At 47.3% G+C, this 19529-nt stretch overlaps 1 protein-coding gene across 1 annotated transcript; it reads right to left on the bottom strand.

Moving 5' to 3' along the window:
* Positions 1-645: 645 nt before the first annotated feature.
* PRNP (prion protein) lies at positions 646-13391 on the bottom strand. Its single transcript, XM_027069624.2, has 2 exons — positions 13238-13391; positions 646-2986 (listed from the first exon to the last, which is right to left on the bottom strand). Exon 2 carries the CDS (start codon positions 2974-2976, stop codon positions 2194-2196), a length of 783 nt encoding a protein of 260 aa, XP_026925425.1. The 5' UTR covers positions 2977-2986; positions 13238-13391; the 3' UTR covers positions 646-2193.
* Positions 13392-19529: the final 6138 nt, after the last annotated feature.

The following is a 19529-nucleotide window of genomic DNA, read 5'->3' as shown; positions in this document are numbered from 1 at the left end:
CTGTGAGTTCAACCACCGTCATTTCCGTGATTACTTCCTGCTCTTGGTAAAATGGAGAGAAGCACGGGGCGGAGGGGGGGGGGTGCCTTACAGTTGTGAGGAGCGCAGGAAACGAGTATGGGACTTGAAGCACTGTGACAAATGAGTGGCCTTTGTGGACCTGAGGTGTCAAATTTCAGCCCAAAGGGAGGGACTGCCCCTGGGGCTCCCAGGGTCTGGGAGATTTTATGAGCTGAGACTGGGGGTGAGAGGGGTGTGTGTATGGGGGGGAGGGGCAATCAAGTTGGTACCTGAGAGCCTGTTCAGTTCCAATTTAGTCAAGAAAATCCTCTATTTCAAAATCCAGGACAGAAAAGCAGCTTCCAGAGTGCCAGGACTGTCTTCCTCCGTTGCAATAGTGCCTTTGGCATCTACCCAGTGCCAGGGACACTCAAGACATTTGCAGAAAAAATGAAAAGGTAGCCGGGAGCAGCTGGCATGCGTGCCCGGAGCACAGCTGAGGGCAGGATCGCGAGCGGGTGCAGGGGACACCGGTCACCACAGGGGCGTGGGGACTGCACGAGCTGCTTTGTTCCAGTTCACCCCCACAATGGCCCTGCCAACACAGGGCACAGTGGAGAACATCACTGCCAACACCACAACACGCTCACTTAGCTCCTGTTTAATTCTGGTCCAGATATAGAACATTTATACAATTTTTTATACAAGTGCATGCAAAGTTACAAATATAGAAAATATAAAGTACATGCATATTTCAAAGATCCACCATGGATCTTTATACAAAACTATTCAGTGCACATGTAAGCCTGAGGACCACGCAAAAGGGTTTTCTACGTATTAAGTATTTAGTACCTTACAAAAACAGGTGGTACGATAGATCAGATAGATGTTAACTCCTCTAACCCAAATTTCTATGTTGGTCATACACAATATATATACATATAATAATATATTTTTTTTTTTTACATCAAATACCTGCACAGTGCAAGCCAGTAACATTGCAGGACGGTAATTTATCAGCTAGGTGACAATAATGAATGACCCAGACAATAATTTTACCTTAAATAACAGTAACAGAATTCTTTTTTTCCATTCTGAATGGATGTTTCTGTCATCTGCCACCTAAGGTATTTTTTGGGATGGCCAAACCAGGACTTGACACAATTCTGGCTTTCGACAGTTAGGAGACAGCAATGGAGAAATGCGAGCACTTCTTTTGTCTACTAATCATTTTCTTCATTGTGTAATGCTCTGGGAGAACGGTATTTTCACGCTGCACCTTCGTCTATGTCAAAATGGTTCTGGTTCCCAGGTAAATGACCAAGGATTTGCTCTCAGTGCCCAGAAAGTGGTGCAATTTTTTACTGCCCTACTTCTCTACAGTTTAGGTTGTATAAGAAAGGAATGCCACGAGTAGGTGCTTTAAACGTCCAAGCCGGGAGCTCGCCTCCAAGGGCACCAAGTGTTGGGCTATTTTTTAGTCTTTTTGTGTTGTTGGTTACGCGTGTTCCCTGTGAAAACCTCGTCTGCCGAGGTCTAGTGCCTCTTGACACGATAGCTGCTGTGTAGCCCACACTGCAAAATGCAAGACTCTGTCCCAGCTCTGTGCAGACACAGGGCACGTGCTCTGGCGCGCTGAGCCTGGGCCCAGGAGCTAAGGATCTCTAGTTTTGTTTTTTGAATGAGTATCATGTGGCCATGATACTCAAATTTGGCAGAAATGCTCTCTGAACGGGGAAATGTAGTCAGGTTCTCTAAAAAACGGGTGAGGAAAATGTCCCACGTTGCCGTGAAATCACGGCTAAGATGGGGCATTAGTTTGCTGAGCTCTAGCTGGGGAAGTAGCCGGAGGTATTCAGGCGAAGGGACTTGAAGGCTGTTTTGAGAATCGATTTCGCCTCAATCTGCTGCACTAGACAAAAAAAGGAGCCCTAGATCAACCAATGATTATTTGTTGTTGTTATTCCCAGCCCAGCACTAGCACTGGCCCATGAAGGACTCAATCCCTCGGGGCTCGAATAAATAGCATCCTGGGTCTGCTCTACATTTCCCGGGGCCATCGGTGCCAAGGGTATTAGCCTATGGGCGATAGAGAAGCAGGAATGAGACACCATCACTACAGGGCTGTAGGTAGACACCCCCTCCCCCAACCCGTAAAAGATGAAGAAGATGGGGAAGACGGCAAGGCTGCCCTCAACCCCCGATCAGGAGGATGAGGAGGGAGAGGAGGAGAATCACGGGAGGCGGGGAGAAGAGGATGGCGCTCGCCCCTCTTTGGTAGTAGGCCTCGGACTCTTTCTGGTACTGGGTGACGCACATCTGCTCCACCACGCGCTCCATTATCTTCATGTCGGTCTCCGTGAAGTTCTCCCCCTTGGTGGTGGTGGTGACCGTGTGCTGCCTGACCGTGATGTTGACGCAGTCGTGCACAAAGTTGTTCTGGTTGCTGTACTGATCCACTGGCCTGTAGTACACTTGGTTGGGGTAGCGGTACATGTTTTCACGGTAGTAACGGTCCTCGTAGTCGTTGCCAAAATGAATGAGGGGCCGGCTCATGGCACTCCCCAGCATGTAGCCGCCGAGGCCCCCCACTACCGCCCCGGCTGCCGCGGCTCCTGCCATGTGCTTCATGTTGGTTTTCGGCTTACTGGGTTTGCCCCACTGACTGTGGGTGCCGCCACCTTGACCCCAGCCGCCGCCGGCGTGGGGCTGTCCCCAGCCACCGCCGGCGTGGGGCTGACCCCAGCCTCCGCCGGCGTGGGGCTGACCCCAGCCGCCGCCGGCGTGGGGCTGACCCCAGCCGCCACCGCCCTGGGGTGGGTAACGGTTGCCTCCAGGACTGCCCTGCCCTGGGTACCGGCTCCCCCCAGTGTTCCATCCTCCACCAGGCTTCGGCCGCTTCTTGCAGAGGCCCACGTCACTCCATGTGGCCACAAACAGAACCAGGATCCAGCCGCCTATGTGGCCTTTCACCATGACGATGTATCTGCAAAATGAGAAGGGCGTCAGCATCTTACGTTCATGTTGGAACCACTCGGCGCTTGCTGCGTAATGAATGAACGCTCGAGTGAGAGCGTCTGCATGTCGGTCACAAAGGCTCTCCACTCCTACCTCTCCTCTGTGGCACTTATGACAAAAGTAATGTCAAATAAAGCGTTAACACAGCTTTGTCCTTCTCTAAGGACAAATTTGTCCTTCAGATCATTTCTGGCTGTTTCCTGGAAACCTGATAACGATGGAATGTTAGCAATGTTGCTTATGGTAAAAATAACCCGATTGATAAAGTGCGTCTGGTGGGTCTGCCATAGCTTTGAGCATCCCTAGAGGGGTGATTGCTGTAACCAGGCATGTCCTTGTGGGAACCCTGGAAGCAGTGCCCCTTTGGGGCCGTCACGAGGGACGCCAGATCCTGCAAGGTCTGGGGCTTCTACGTGAAGGGGAACTCTTCACCCACCAATACGGGCCTCATTCCCTTGCACCCAAGGAGTTACTTGTAGGGGCTGGGAGTGGAGGCAAGTCCCTGGCTGCTGTGTGGACTGCTACGAGGATCCTGGCGTGGCCCCTTCTGGAACCTTCTGGGAACTTGGTGTGGCCCCTATGGAAGTCTTGTGAGCTAGGAAGCCCCCCCCCCCCCCCCTGCCAGTTGAGTTTGCAGTAATTAAATGACTTTGAAAACTGCTGGTTCATGTCTTCTTTCATCTGCGGGAATGAATGTCAGCAGGGAGCGAGTCCTGTTTGTTGCTCTCTCCTCGGGACCTGGGGTGGCACCTGGCAGAGCAGGCCCACGATAGGTGTTTGTGCGTGAAGGAATTCATACCCTCACAACGTGTAAGTGCCGGCAAGAATCTCCTCAAAGTAATTCTCAATACAACAGTTTTTGGAAACGGGAAACATGCACGATCTTGCAAGCCTGCTTGTCAATTCATCTTTTCTTCTATAAAAAGGGCAGCTCAAAGCAGGTCAAAAATGGCCGTGTCCACAAAATTTGCGGATACTCAGTCACCGAGTAAGTTTTAGTTCGGCATTTAATGGCTTATGAGTGACTTATTTTCTAATTGTTGGTACAAAAGAAACCGGTCTCACATACAATGACCAGCACAGTTTAGGACTAAACCAGCCAAGTATCCTGGATAATGATTAATGACCCTCTACAGAATGCACGTTCATCAAACTAAAAACCTCCCTTCCGATTAAATACCTTATTTCCCCTGGGTGCTCCGTTCCAAGCGCAGAGATCAAAGACACACACACATGCAGGGGAAGGAGGACGATGCAGTAAGTAAATGAATTCACATCTTGTTTATGCTTCTACTATCATTACTGAAAATCTCGGTGGCCATTAGTGAATAAAAATATATCTGAAAGTTATAAGCCAAGTTCAACTGCTCAGATCATGCCAGTCAGGATTTTTGGAGGCTCTTCTGGGTAGGGTTAGAGGGGCAGGGTCCTGGGACACGTCAGCTGGCCTTCTGGCACCCTCAGCACGAGTCCCTGGTGCCCAGCCTTCTACAAGCCTGCTCCCCTGGGGTATTCTTCACTTGCACACAGGCTCCAGCTCTCGGCCTCCGTGCTGCCCACACTTCTGCTCACACACTGCAGGGAACTGAACTAGGGGAGTGTCGCCCCAGTCAACATTTCCCAATTTAATGGAGTTTTATGTCAACAACTACTTTGTTCACCCCAATGAGCCGAACCCAGCCAACACCGTGGAGTTATTCTTGAATTTCCTCTTTCTCACAGGACACGATGATTCTACCAGCAAATCTTATCAGCTCTATACTGAAAATAAATGCTAAATCCCAAAACCACTCACATTTCCCGACACTACTTAGTATCCTGAGTGAAGCATCTACTGCTCCTGGACGGGCTCTTTCAACAGCCTCCAACCAGCCTCCCTGCTTTCCTCAGGCCCCCACTGTGTGTTCTCTACTCAGCAGCCCAGGGCTCACACAACCTTTTAATATGTAGCTCACACCATGCCTCTTCCCTTCCCCCCAAGTGGCACTCCTTCATGCCCAGGGTAAGACCCCAAGTCCTGACCATGCCGGTGGGGCCCCACATGGCCTTGCCTCTCTGGCCTCCTCCTGCTCCCCAGACTTAATAAGCACTTTCCCATCTCAGGGCCTTTTGCACCTGCTGCTCCCAGGACTGGAAGGTTCTCCCTCCACAGTTACTCATGTGGCTCAAGTTTGCTCTAATGTCACCTCTGCAGGGCTGCCCATGCCACTCTACCTAAGCCAGCACCCTGCATCGTATCCGCTTATCCTGCTTCATTTTTTTGGGGGGGGGAGGGACAAGGGGGAGGAAGAGAGAAAGAAAGAGAGAGAGAAAGAGACAGAATCCCAAGCAGGTGCCATGCTCATCACAGAGCTTGATGTAGGACTCAGTCTCATGACCACGAGATCATGACCTGAGCCGAAATCAAATGTCAGACCCTCAAAGGACTGAGCCGCCCAGGCGCCCCTCCTGCTTCATTTTTCTCCAGAGCAGGGATGCTTACTTGACATCTATGATTTATTATTTGCTTCCTGTTCACCGTCTCCACGGGAGTGCAGGCCACCCCAGGGCGGGAGTTTTGTTTTGTTCACAGCTGGGCCCCAGGTGCGTAAACACAGTGCCTGGCTTACACAATAAATGCTGGGTGAATGGAGGAGTGTGAACATATCTGTTATAAAGCATAAGAAATAACCAAACTAAAAATCAAATTGTTACAAGAGTGAACCATATTTATGAATTCTCACAACACTCTTTCCTGCAATGGCCGGCTGTCTAACAACTACAATCCACTTATCTAAAGGTTGACCTCACGTGCCATCTGGACTCCGGCTGGATGGCGATGTTACCTGATATGGTTGAGGCAGGTGGAAAAGCAGGTAGCAAGGGAAGTAACACCGAGACTGGCTTTGAACATGCCCTGCCCAAGGCTGTAAGAGTCCCAGCTCTATAAGCGCGTGCAGGTATGTGAGCAGACGGTGACACCACATAGTAAAGGCGGCACAGAGAGGGACTCGGTCCTCAGGAGGCTGGGCACGGGACGTGGAAGGGGGCACAGAGCATTCAGAGTGGAGACGGGCAGTGAGAGTGTCAGCAGGACTGGGGGCTGCAGGTGGCTTCATCGAAGTGGGGCCTTCATGTGCAGCAGAGAGGCAGGCGGGGTCAGGCAGGAAAGGGCCTCACCAGCAAGCTGAGCAGACACCCCCACTGCCCTGGGACAGTCTACACCCGTTGTTCCTGGTGCTAATATTAAGAGCGCCCCTTTCATTCTCAAGAGTGTCCCAGTATGTTAACACAGGCAGCCTAATTATAAGGCATATTAAGTAGTCTGGACTTGATCCTGAAAGTACTAAGGAACCAGTGTTGAGTTCTGGGTTCTCCCTGAGAAAGAACATTGTGGAGAATGGACTGGGGACTGTGTGTGTGTGTGTGTGTGTGTGTGGACACAGGGAAACTAGTTTCAAGGCTACTGCAGTGATTGAGGTAAAAGATGGCGGCCTTGACAGGGAAGGAGATGGTCTCCTTCCATGGATGGTGTGCATTAGAAGGCAGCTTCTGGAGGACTTGGTGTTTGTTGTAGAGGATGGAAGCCTGGAAGAGTCAAAGTGGCACCCAGGCTTGTGGACTGGACAACTGCATGGACAGAACACAGAAGTGTGGGGCAGGTCTCGGGGGAGGTAAATGAGGGGCTTGGCTTTAGCAACATTCTCACCAAGCTGTGTGTGCCATGGCACGCATTGCTGCCCAGTACTTTATTAAAGCCAAATACTGGATAAACTAGGCTAATCACAGAATATCTGAGGACAAGACCATTTGGAGATGAGGATCAGTTGAGAACAACAAAAGCAACATTTAGTTATGAAAAGTTATTAAAAATAACAGCTACAGTTTGAAGTATAGAACCATTTCTAAAGGTAAGTGGGACTCAAAACTTACAGAAGACCTTGGAGAGTTTCTTTCTGTTTGCGATAAAATTGGGAAGATCTTCTATTATTTAATGCAAACCTCTCACTCTACAAATTAGGCTACCAAGATTCAGAGAAGTCAGGTGACAATAGCCATGATTACAGTGCCGGTTACTAAAATCGTTGGGGATGGAGATTGGGATTCTGAGTCCCTGGCTGTGCTAGGATACTATTCCTATAAGATACTCTCTGTGAACGGTCAGGTTGTAGCCCAATCCTCTGGTACATTTCAAGACATTAAGTATGTCAAAGGTCAACAGCTCTTTATCACTTTAAAAAAATACCCTTAGCAGACTAGGAATAGGAGGAAACTCCCCTAACCTGATAAACGTTATATAACAAAACCAGTAAACACACTTAGTGGATAGCCTCTGAAGGCACTCCTGTCCGAGATCAAAAATAAGACAAGGACATCCATCATCACAGTACTGAAGGTCCCGTTCAATGCCACATGCAGAGACAAAGAAGTAGCCAGGGCAAGAAATGCAAGGACAGAGCCAGCTGGCGTTATTTGCAGTTAAGGTGATCACACAACAGAAAACCCAACAGACTCATCAGAAATGACACGAGACCCAGTTCTAGAGTTCAGCAAGGCTGTGGGATACAAGACCGGCCTAGAAAAATCAACAGCATTTCTCTACACCAACAGGAATCGACTAGAAAAAAAAAAAAATCACAGTAGCAAAACCAAACTGTAAAATTTCCAGGAACGGATTTAACTGAGAAAAAATAACACCGGGGAAACAATTTTTTAACTCCAATAAAGAACACTGACGATGATCTGTAAAAATGGAAAGGTACTCATGGCTTTGACTGGGATGACTCAGTATTAGAAAGATATCTGTCAATGACCTCCCCCCCCCCCCCCCAGTGAACCTATAATTTCAACCAAATGACAATCAAAAGTCTACCTGGATTTTTTGAGGAGTTCAATAAGCTTACAAGGTGAAGGAATGTCCATGAATAGCAAACTCCACCTTAAAAAGGAACAGAGAGGAATCTACTGCATCAGATATAAATCCTACTACAGAGCCATAGCAGTAGAGACCGCACAGTAGAAGTCTAGGAACAAACCAACAGACCAACACGAATAGAAGATAAACCCTTGAATACATATTTTAGCAGGGACTTGATATACAATAAAGCAGGTACCACAAATCGTTGGAGAAAGGAAGGTTGTTTAGCGGGTGCTTCTGGGAAACCGAAGAAAAAATAAAACTGGATCCCTAACGCCACATGCAAGAGCAGACTCTAGATGGAATACAGACCCAGCTGTGAAAGGTAAAAGTAGGTCATTAGAAGACGACACAGGGGTGCCTGGGTGGCTCAATCGGTTAAGTGTAGGACTTTGGCTCAGGTCATGATCTCGCAGTCCGTGAGTTCAAGTGCGGGAAGCCTGCTTGGGATTCTCTCTCTCTCTCTCTCTCTCTCTCTCTCTCTCTGCTCCTCCCCTACTTGCTCTCTCTCTCTCAAAATAAATAAACTTAAAAAAAAAATAAAAGAAGAAGAAAATACAGGTGTATGTGACCTGGAGGAGGAGTAGGGAAAGGACTTTTCATTTTTTTAAATTTTATTTTAGAAAGAGACAGAGACGTGGGGGGTGGGAGGGAGGGGAGGGTGGGTGATGGGTATTGAGGAGGGCACCTTTTGGGATGAGCACTGGGTGTTGTATGGAAACCAATTTGACAATAAATTTCATATATTGAAAAAAAAAAAGAAAAAAAGAAAGAGACAGAAACAAAGCATGAGCAGGGGAGGGGCGGAGGCAGAAGGAAACACAGAATCTTAAGCAGCTCCAGGTTCTGAGCTGTCAGCACAGAACCTGACATGGGGCTCGAACTCATGAACCGTGAGAGCAAAACCAGAGTCAGACACCCAACTGACTGAGCCACCCAGGTGCCCCAAGGAAGGACTTTTTAAACAAAAAGCACATACCAAGATAAGAATCTTATGACACGAAAGTTAAGGATTCTTGTTTAATGCTATGAAGAACACTACAGGCAAAATTAAGAGAAGGAGTACATAATGGTAAAAAAAAATATTTTTAGTATTTAAGACCAACAGAGTCTAGAACATTTCTAGAACTGACAAGGAATCCTTGCAAAGCAGTAAGAGACAGTAATTCCAACAGACAACAGGGCCACAAGATATAAAAACTGATCATTTATAAAAGAGGGAAAGCCAAAAGGGCATGAAAAGATATTCAAAATCATTAAGAATCAGATAAAATGGGACCAAAAAAAAAAAAGTCACTTAACACTTGACACTCTAGCCGAAAAGAAAAAAATTACCAAACCAAACCAAAACCACAAGAGAGCTGGATGATGCCAAGAAGGCAGAGATGTGGGAATAAAGGAACCCATGTGACTGTCAAAGGTGTGGGTGGTTTAACTGAACAGAAAGAATGAAAATAAATTAAATGATTATTCAACTCAAAAAAGAAGAAAACAGAAAATTTCAAAATACATCATAGTTATAAAGAAATAAGAGATGAAACTAGAACTTAATAAATAAAACCCAGAAAAATAAGGTTTTTTCTTTTTTTTTTCTTTCCTTCCTTCCTTCCTTCCTTCCTTCCTTCCTTCCTTCCTTCCTTCCTTCTTTTGATAGAGAGGGCGCAAGTGAGCAAGGGGCAGAGAGAGAGAAAGAGAGAGAGGAAGAGAGAGAGAGGAAGAGAGACAGAGAATCCGATGACAGACAGTCCCATGAGGGGCAGAGAGGGAGAGAGATGGCGCAAGTGAACAAGGGACAGAGAGGGAGAGAGACAGAGAATCCTATAAGGGACAGTCCCATGAGGAGCAGAGAGAGAGAAACTGGGAGGAAAGAAGGGAGGGAGAACGAGAAAGAGAGAGGAGCGGGGCTCACTGGAAGCAAGGCTCGAACTTCTGAACAGTGAGATCACTGCTTGAGTCAGATGCTCAACCAACTGAACCACTCAGGTGCCCCAAGGAATTTCTAAATAAAATCGAATGACTTGAAAACGTAATACAAACAGAAGCACACATCACTACACAGAGCCACATGGGGAATGGGAAAGGCAAAGTAACCTTAGAAAAGGAAGCCTTTAGGGGCACCTGCGTGGCTCAATCGGTTAAGCGTCTGACTTTGGCTCAGTTCATGATCTCGCGGTTTGTGGGTTGCAGCCCCGCACTGGGCTTCATGCTGACAGCTCAGAGCCTGAAGCTGATTTGGATTCTGTGTCTCCCTCTCTCTCTGCCCCTCCCTACTCAAGTTCTCTCTCCCTCTCTGTCTCTCAAAAATAAATAAACATTGAAAAAAAAATTAAAAAAAAAAAGGGAAGGCTTCAAAAGAGTAACAGCCTTCTATGTGTAGCTGTGTTCCATGAATTAAAATCTGTGGGATGGACTGCCTTTCTGTTAAAATATAAATTACAAATACTGGGGGCGCCTGGGTGGCGCAGTCGGTTAAGCGTCCGACTTCAGCCAGGTCACGATCTCACGGTCCGTTGAGTTCGAGCCCCGCGTCAGGCTCTGGGCTGATGGCTCGGAGCCTGGAGCCTGTTTCCGATTCTGTGTCTCCCTCTCTCTCTGCCCCTCCCCCGTTCATGCTCTGTCTCTCTCTGTCCCAAAAATAAATAAACGTTGAAAAAAAAAAAACTTAAAAAAAAAATTACAAATACTGACTTTAGAATTAATTCAGCCAACAAACATTTACGGAATAACTAGTATGGGCCAGTTTTTAAATAAATAGAAATTTCAAACAAACCACTAACCATAAGAGAAATGAAAGAAAAAGTTGTGAAAAATTATATAATATAATGTAATATTTACAATACAACAACTCATTGATTCGTTTAACAAATATTTTTTTAAGTTTATTTATTTTGAGAGCGAGATGGAGGGAGAGAGGGAGAGAGGGAAAGAGAGAGATCGGGGGAAGGGCAGAGAGAGACCGGGGGGGGGGGGGGGGGGGGGGGGAGGGGAAGAGAGAATCAGAGAATCCCAACATGGGGCTCAATCTCACCAACCGTGAGATCATGACCTGAGCCGAAATCAAGAGGTGAACACTTAATCCGACTGGGCTACCCAGGCACCCCTCGTTTAACAAATATTTCAGTGCCTTCTAAGGTCCCAGCATTGTGTTAGTTGCTGGAGACACAATGGTGAGTAAGATATTTAGCTTGGTGGGTGATGTCATCTAGTGAAATGGGCAAAACTGGTGGGGAGTCCTGCTTGGAGAGAAACCGAGAGCTGTGGTTTGGACATGTTAACTTGGCAACATCTATGAGATGTTCAATTTAGGCAACTGTTTTAAGAACCTGGAGCCCAGCAGAGAGAACGGTTAGAGTGTCTTTACCTGAGCAACAGCGTCTAGAGCCAAGGGCTGATAAAGGGCCGAGACTGAAACCCCAGCACTTCCAGGGTAGGGCTCACACCCTTAGTCACCCAGCCTCCACCAATATCCAAAATCCAGCAGAAAATACCGCCAAACTGATTTTGGCAGTTAGTAAAAGAAGAATACACTGTGACCAATAAGGATTATTTTAGGAATGTGAAGATGGCTCAAAATCAGTAAATCTATTAATAGGTTAAAGAAATAAAACTGTAAGATTCTCCGCAGATACTGAAAGTTTTCAATTAAAATCAACCACCAGGGGCGCCTGGGTGGCTCAGTTGGTTAAGCGTCCGACTTCAGCTCAGGTCACTATCTCTCGGTTTGTGAGTTTGAGCCCTGCGTCGGGCTCTGTACTGACAGCTCAGAGCCTGGAACCTACTTCGGATTCTGTGTCTCCGTCTCTCTCTGCCCCTCTCCCACTTGTGCTCTGTCTCTATCAAAAATAAATAAAATGTAAAAAAAAAAAAAAAATCAACCTCCATTCTTATTTTTAAAAAGGCGGGGTTGGGGGTGGGGTGGGGTTGGGGGTGGTGCCTGGGTGGCTCAGTCGGGTTAAGTGTCTGACTCTTGATTTCAGTTCAGGTCAGGTCATGATCTCAAGGTTTGTGCGATCGAGCCCCATGCTGGGCTTTTTGCTGACCGCATGGAGCCTGCTTGGGATTCTCTTTCTCCCTCTCTGTCCCTCTGCCCACTCTCAAAATAAATAAATAAGTAAACAAACAAATAAACAAGCATTAAAATAAAAAGAGCATGTGGCCTTGGTGCATGAGCACATGGCAAAGCAATGGAACTCGAGAGAAGGCATGTAAAAGATCCATGAATTACCCCATTTATATACAGGGATACGAGAGTCAGAGCTGGTAGGAACTAGCCTAATGGTCATGTGCCAGGGGCCAAACTTCTAATACTTAGAACGTGTTATAACTTAAAACTTAACTGGCTAAATTGGGAAGTGGCACCAAACAGCTTCCCCCACCCCCAAAGTCCCCGGGGAAATTCCTCATCTTACCAGGGCAAAGTAGAACCTCGTCCTATTTTCATCTTTTTGAGGTCACTGCCCCTTAAAGAATCTGACGCAAACTCAACAAGATTTTGCAAAAACACTTTGGGATGTGGGGTTTCATGGGTACCTGAGGCCCAGGCCTGGACTGAACAGGAACCCCAACCCGGTCTATCACCAGAACTGCCTGAAGCGCTTTTAAAAAGCAACACTTCAGGTGCCTATCCCAGGCCCGGAGCCTGTGAGTGTCTAGCAATGGGATTTGGGGATTTATAGAAGCTACCCAGGGAACTGCACTCCCAACCAGGCTTCAGAGCTAGGTCCTCAGGAGCACAACGCTGAACCACATTTATAATGCTTTTCGTGAAGAGGCACGCTTCCCTGGCAGTGATCACACACACAGTTTAACAGCATTAAGTACAACACAGCTGAAGAAAAAGGATTAACAAACCGGAAAAAAATAAAATGCTCCCAACTGTAAGTCCTGCTACCCACACTATTCGCTGAGGATTATTTTCCAGTGCAGCACAGTCACTGGGTGAGATGCAGGGGCAATCTGAATGTTTAATACAAAGCAGTTCACAGCTGCTACAGGTGCCTTAGAAGAGAAAGTAAGATCTGAAAGGGAGAATGGAATTTTTTTTTTTTTTAAATCTTTATTCATTTTTGAGAGACAGAGTGTGAGCAGGGCACGGGTCAGAGAGAGCGAGATACAGAATCGGAAGCAGGCTCCGGGCTCTGAGCTGTCAGCACAGAGCCCGATGCGGGGCTCGAACTCACAGACCGTGAGATCATGACCTGAGCTGAAGTTAGACGCCCAACCAACTGAGCCACCCAGGCACCCCATCCAGACCCTTATTTTCTATGACAGTTGGACACTTTCAACCTTCAGAAGACCAAAGAGATTCCACAGGGTACATACGTCTGTCGTGGCTCAGCTGAGTTGGGATTGTGCCTCCGAGAAGACCGGCTGCTTCGGCTTGGCTAAAGTTATTCAGTTTTCAAATATATTCGGGGAGTCCTTAAAAACAACAAAAAAGAAAAAACTAGAATTGATAAATAAATCTAAGAACTGATTCCTTAAAAGAAAAACCTAATATATATATTACTAAACTAATAAATCTACTCAAGAAAAAAAAAATGAGACAATATTTGAAAAAAAAAGAATGAGATCATTTTAAAAAGTAGCAAACAGGGGCGCCCGGGTGGCTTAGTCAGTTAAGCGTCCGCCTTCAGCTCAGGTCATGATCTCGTGGTTAGAGAGTTCGAGCACCACATCCGGCTCTGGGCTGACAGCTCAGAGCCTGGAGTCGGCTCTGGATTCTGTGTCTCCCTCTCTCTCTGCCCTTCCCCCACTCGCACTCTTTCTCTCTCTCTCAAAAGTAAATAAACATTAAAAAAATAAAAATAAAAAGCAGCAAACAGGACACAGCTTTCCCTCCTTCACACACAGAAAGCTGTGGGTCTGTATCATTTTATATATTGAGACATATGTGACCCATTTAAAAACTGTATTATTTAGTAAAAGCAAATACTAACAAAAAAGAACATTAAAATCACCTCTAACTTCTATTAAAATGTCCATTTTTTGGTGCTTTTACTTTCAGATTTTCCACATATGCATTCACATTTGAGTAGTTTTGAAACCTGCATTTTGACTTGTCAGTTTCCCCCATATATCAGAGGCTCCAAAATCATGACTTTTGATGGTTACATAATGCTCCTTCCAGTTAATGTGCCATGATTTTCTGAGCTACTGCCTTGCTGTTGTTTCCCAGTTGGTTCTAATTTTAGATCATTCTGCACCAATATGTGCCTGCATCTGGCTTTTTTTCTTTTGTTTGCTTGTTTCTTCCATTGCAGGTAAATTCCCAGCAATAGGGTTTCTGGGTCACCATTTTAACTTCTTAATGGAAGCACTGCCAGATAGTTTTACAAAAAGTCTGCAATAATTCAGGACACCCAGAGGGGTGTGACTAGGAAAAGAATAAAGGTATATCACATAAATTTCACATAAGTTTCACAAAAATTAATCTTGGCAACAAACTCCGATGCAGGTATCATTTCCTCTATCATTTCTTCTATTTTATGAATGGACTAGAGGAGGATTATGATATTAGGTGACCCTCCAAAGTCAGGAAGTCGGTAGCAGGGCCATCTTTCTAACTCCAAAGCCCCACCACACCTTCGGAAAACTGAATATTCAAGTTTCATGGCAGTTTTCTTTCTTTCTTTTTTTTATTTTTAAGTAATCTCTATATACCCAAGGTGGGGTTCCAACTCACAACCCCAAGATCAAGAGTCACATGATGTACAGACTGAGCCAGCTAGGGGCCCCCTCATGGCAACTTTCTTCTAGGGGTTACTGTAACTATTACCGTTTTTGGTTTTGTTCATTTAATAGATGTGATAATCCAGACTTCCTTTAATTTGCATTTTATTGTGTAAATCGCTCATCATTTCGCCATTTTTCTATGATAATCTTGACATTTTCCTCTCACAAATATGAAAACCGTGTCAGATACAAAACACCCCCTAGCCCTCTGTTTTCCTTCCCTTTCCAGCTGGTTCTTTTTAAGAGCTCCCCGGTGGTCATGGAAGTTAAACTGTTCCCTATTGGTGATTTTTCGCTTTCTCCTTGAAGTCTGAGAGAGTTCTTCATTTTTCCAGAGGTCTGACCTTTTTATTCAATTTTCTGTTTCCATTTTTTTGGTAATTTGATTTGTAAACACCTTAATCCTATTCCACCTGGAGTTTTTTCGCCAGGAAAAGGGAAACATCTCAGATGTTCAGCATGTGGGGAAGTGTTTATTACACTGTGATGCTCTGAATGGAAGAAAAATACGCAACCATGACGATAGTCACGATCAAGGCAGGAGCCGTGTGTCCCCGGCCACCTGGCACACCAGGCCTCGAGACCGGAGAGCCGGGCCACCCCAGGCCCCACCCCGCCGAGGGCCCCGCCCACGCCCACCCGCTCGGCCCACGCTCTACCGAGGGCTGGACTGGTGAGGCCGCCTCTCGGGGGGACCTCGCCGGCGAAGGGGGCCCCCAGGCGCCCGGACTCCCCTCCCGCCGAGGCCCTGGCTCCGGGCTGGCGCCCGCTCCCCACCCCCACTCCGCGCACCCTGGGGCGTCGGGTGGGGCCGGGCCCGGCGACGGGCGTCCCCGGCCTCTGCCTGCCGGCGGGTAGGACGGCCAAACGGCGAGCAGCCCGGAGCCCCGCGACCCCCCGGCGGCTCTGCCCGGAGCCGCTGGCGGGCCTTCTTGGGTTCCCCGGGCGCGTTTGCGCGAGGTGATCGCCACCACCTCGCCGGACTTTCGGCCCCTCGGGCCGCGAACACGCTCGGGGCAGGACTAGACACCGTAGCATATCGTCATCCCTCTCCACGGGGCCAGGCCGGCCGCCTCCGCGTCCGCCGCCCCCAGCCCCAACCAGGAAAGCGAAACCAGGCGTTTTCGTCACCCGAAAACCCACGAGCACCCTGGGGCAGGCCGGACGCGCCCCGCGCCCGCAGGGAAGCCCCCTTCTCCTCACGGTCAAGGTCTGCCCCCGCCCCCCAAAGCCCCGGGTTCTCGCTCCCGGGCTCCGCGGCGCCCCCCCCCCCCCCCCCCCCCGCCGCACGCCGGTGCTCCGGACCCCCGTCCCCTCCCCGCGCTGGGAGTCGACCAGGCGACCGGTCTGTTTACCTGCCTCGGTAGCACAGGAGAAGCTCTCCGCGCCGCGGCTGTCAGCGACTGGCTCGGAGGCTGGCGAAGCGCACCGCCCAGGACGACGGCAGGGGGCGGGGAAGGGGGCGGCGCGTGCACCAATGACCACGCGGTCTCAGGCGCGCTCCCGTGCGCCGCGGGTGGGCGGCGGGGGTTTACTCCCGGAGGTGCGGACCTGCTAAGGGCTCCCGGGCGTCTGAGTCTCCCTGAAAGGCGTGTTGGGATTCGCTTAAACGCTTGCACCGGCTGATGCCACCTCCCGGTGTCATCATTCCCTGACGTTGCTCATTGACTGTAAAAACCATCTTTAAAAAGAAATTCGGCCCGAAGCCCCAACTCCCCCGTTACATAATGGAGAGAATGAGACGTTAGGGAATGAGAAAGCAATTTCTGGAACTTTGGTAGCCAGGAATTTCTAGAGAGGAAAAATTTTTTGCTACCTTGGATTGAGCCCAGTTTTATGAATTTTTGCATAAATTCTTAAAATTTGAGGCCTAGGAAGAACATTGGCCATCACCGGTTCTTTGATTTACTCAGTTTCTGTTCCTTAGTTTATGCAAGAGAGGTGATTTAGATTGTGACACGCACAGGGAAAAATGCGCTCCATTTAATAAGTCCACTCACATCACCTGTGGTAAACAGACGCGTTCTGTTTATTATTATTCCTGTTCGCATTATTCCTGCTAAGAAATTAGGTAGAGATTTGTCTCATGTAAAAGATGGTCAGGGATGAAGTGATAGAAGGATGGGAGTTAAGGTTTGGGGAACCATCTAAATTATAACCCCGAACTGGGTCACTTTTAACGTGAAATGGGCACCAGTATTAATTAAGCAGGTCAGTGGGCATAAACCAAGACTGCTGGGAAAAATGGGACATCTAGTCCCCTTTTTATGGGCAAGAGGCCCCACTAAGTTTGTAAGAAAGGAGGTTATAAACTGAGACACCCATTGGAAACAGGATTTGGATTACATACCCCTACCCCAGGGTGGATCACTTAAGTGGGAGGGGACAAGTGGGCAGGAAGGGGAGAAGTCAGAGACTACAGGGATGTGAAACAGTGCCTCGTGATGTTTATGTGAATGTGGGAGGTAAGTTGAAAGGTCAGCTGGGATGGGAAATGATAGGTCTGGAAAACATGGATGGCCATCCGTTGGGATGATTCAGTAACAGAGAACTGGACATTAGCCAGTTAGAAAGGAACATTAGGCAAAAATGCTATGGCCATTTTCTATCCATCCAGTCTTACGTAATGATTAGGACGACAGTACTTTTAGAGCATTGGCTTCTTCCTTTGGAGATGGCTTATTGCCAGGTAGACTGGGAGCAGTGAGGCATCTCTCTGAGTCATAGCTGGGCTGGAGCCTGGAGTGAGGTGACCAGATCAGACTGGGCAAGGGGCTGGCTTCCCCCTGGCAGGAGGGACTCTGGAAAGCTTGGTTAGAAGACCCTAAAACTCGGTTGTTTTTTTTTTCCTCCAAAGAATCCTGTGTCTGCTGGCCACATGCTCTCCCAGCAAGAAAGGGCTCAAAGGCAGAGGATTTCTTAAGGGGATTAGGGAACCAAAAGCAATTGCCCTATGTCCTATTCTGGCTATAATTGCTATGTAGCAACCACCCATAAAACTTAGTGGTTTAAAACAACCACCAGTTTCTTATGCCCATGGATGCTTGTTGGCCAAGGAGGTGAACAGGCACAGTGGGGACTTGGCTTCTCCCATGATGTCTGGGGCCATTGTAGACTCAAAGTCTCAGGGAGACTTGATAGCTGGAGGTTGGAATCACTGAAAGGCTCTTCCACTTGCATGGCTGGTACAGGAGCGGAAGACTGGAAAATCAGGTGTGCTTATCAGAATGCCTATGCATGGCTTCTCCACGTGGCCTGGCTTCCCCCCAGCATACTGGTCTCAGGTTTGAAAGAATTCTTACATGGCTTCTTAGGACATGAGAGTTCCAGTGATGGCATGGAACCTGACTTGCAGCTTTCAACCTAGTCTTGGAAATCCACGGTACCCTATCGACCAAAGTAGTCACAGGTCCGTCCAGATTCAAGGGGAGGGGACATAGACCCCCTTGGGAATATAGAGGAGGAGTAGCAAAGAATTTGTGGCCATTTTTTTTTCATAGTTCAATACATTTTTAATATCTGATTTTTCTTTCCAAAGACAATGTTTGCCAATTGGGCAGTTGTCTTTATATATATATATATATATATATATATATATATATATATATATATATATATATATATATTTTTTTTTTTTAATGTTTATTTATTTTTGAGACAGAGAGAGACAGAGCATGAACAGGGGAGGGTCAGAGAGAGAGGGAGACACAGAATCTGAAGCAGGCTCCAGGCTCTGAGCTGTCAGCACAGAGCCCGACGTGGGGCTCGAACCCACGGACCGTGAGATCATGACCTGAGCCAAAGTCGGACGCTCAACCGACTGAGCCACCCAGGCGCCCCTTTAATTTATATTTAAATTTTAGTTAATATACAGTGAAAGACTGGTTTCAGGAGTAGACTTCAGTGATTCATCACTTTCATGCAACACCCAGGGCTCCTCACAAGTGCCCTCTTTAATACCCATCACCCATCTTACCTCCCTCACCCACTTACCTCCATCAACCCTCAGTTTGTTATTTATCCTTGTTTGTTTGTTTGTTTAATTTTTGGACTTTCTCCATAGTTTGGCTATTGTTGATAATGCTGCTGTAAATATCAGGGTGCACACACCCCTTTGAAACTATATATTTGTATCCTTTGGGTAAATACCAAGTCGTACAATTGCTGAATCATAGCGTAGTTCTATTTTTAATTTTTTTGAGGAACTTCCATACTGTTCTCCAGAGTGGCTGCACCAGTTTGCATTCCTGTCAGTGGTGCAAGGTGCAAGAGGGTCCCCCTTTTCCTGCAACTTCACCAACACCTGTTGTTTCTTGTGTTGTTAAATTTAGCCATTCCAACAAGTGTAAAGTGGTATCTCATTGTGGTTTTGATTTGTAGTTGCCTGGTAATGAGTGATATTGAGCATCTTTTCATGTGTCTGTTATGTCTGGATGTCTTCTTTGGCAAAGTGTCTATTCATGTTTTCTGCCCATTTGTTAACTGGGTTATTTGTCTTTAAAATAAATTACTAGTGTTTCCTATAGCTTTTGAGACCACATGGCAGTAGTTACCAGTTAGCTCATCTGATTCAGAGTTCAAAGTCCATGACTGTGACCTTATTTATGATCCTAAGAATGAACCACAGGCCAAGAACTAGTTGACCTTTGGGTCTTTTTTTTTTTTCAATATATGAAATTTATTGTCAAATTGGTTTCCATACAACACCCAGTGCTCATCCCAAAAGGTGCCCTCCTCAATACCCATCACCCACCCTCCCCTCCCTCCCGCCCCCCATCAACCCTCAGTTTGTTCTCAGTTTTTAAGAGTCTCTTATGCTTTGGCTCTCTCCCACTCTAACCTCTTTTTTTTTTTTTTCTTCCCCTCCCCCATGGGTTTC

Source organism: Acinonyx jubatus, chromosome A3 (genome assembly GCF_027475565.1).
Source record: "Acinonyx jubatus isolate Ajub_Pintada_27869175 chromosome A3, VMU_Ajub_asm_v1.0, whole genome shotgun sequence".
Taxonomy (NCBI): Eukaryota; Metazoa; Chordata; class Mammalia; order Carnivora; family Felidae; genus Acinonyx; species Acinonyx jubatus.
This window is presented reverse-complemented; position numbering and strand designations above follow the sequence as displayed.

What these genes read in the sequence shown, in the direction of transcription:
- PRNP (XM_027069624.2), bottom strand. Translation starts at nt 2,976, where the DNA reads ATGGTGAAAGGCCACATAGGCGGCTGGATCCTGGTTCTGTTTGTGGCC.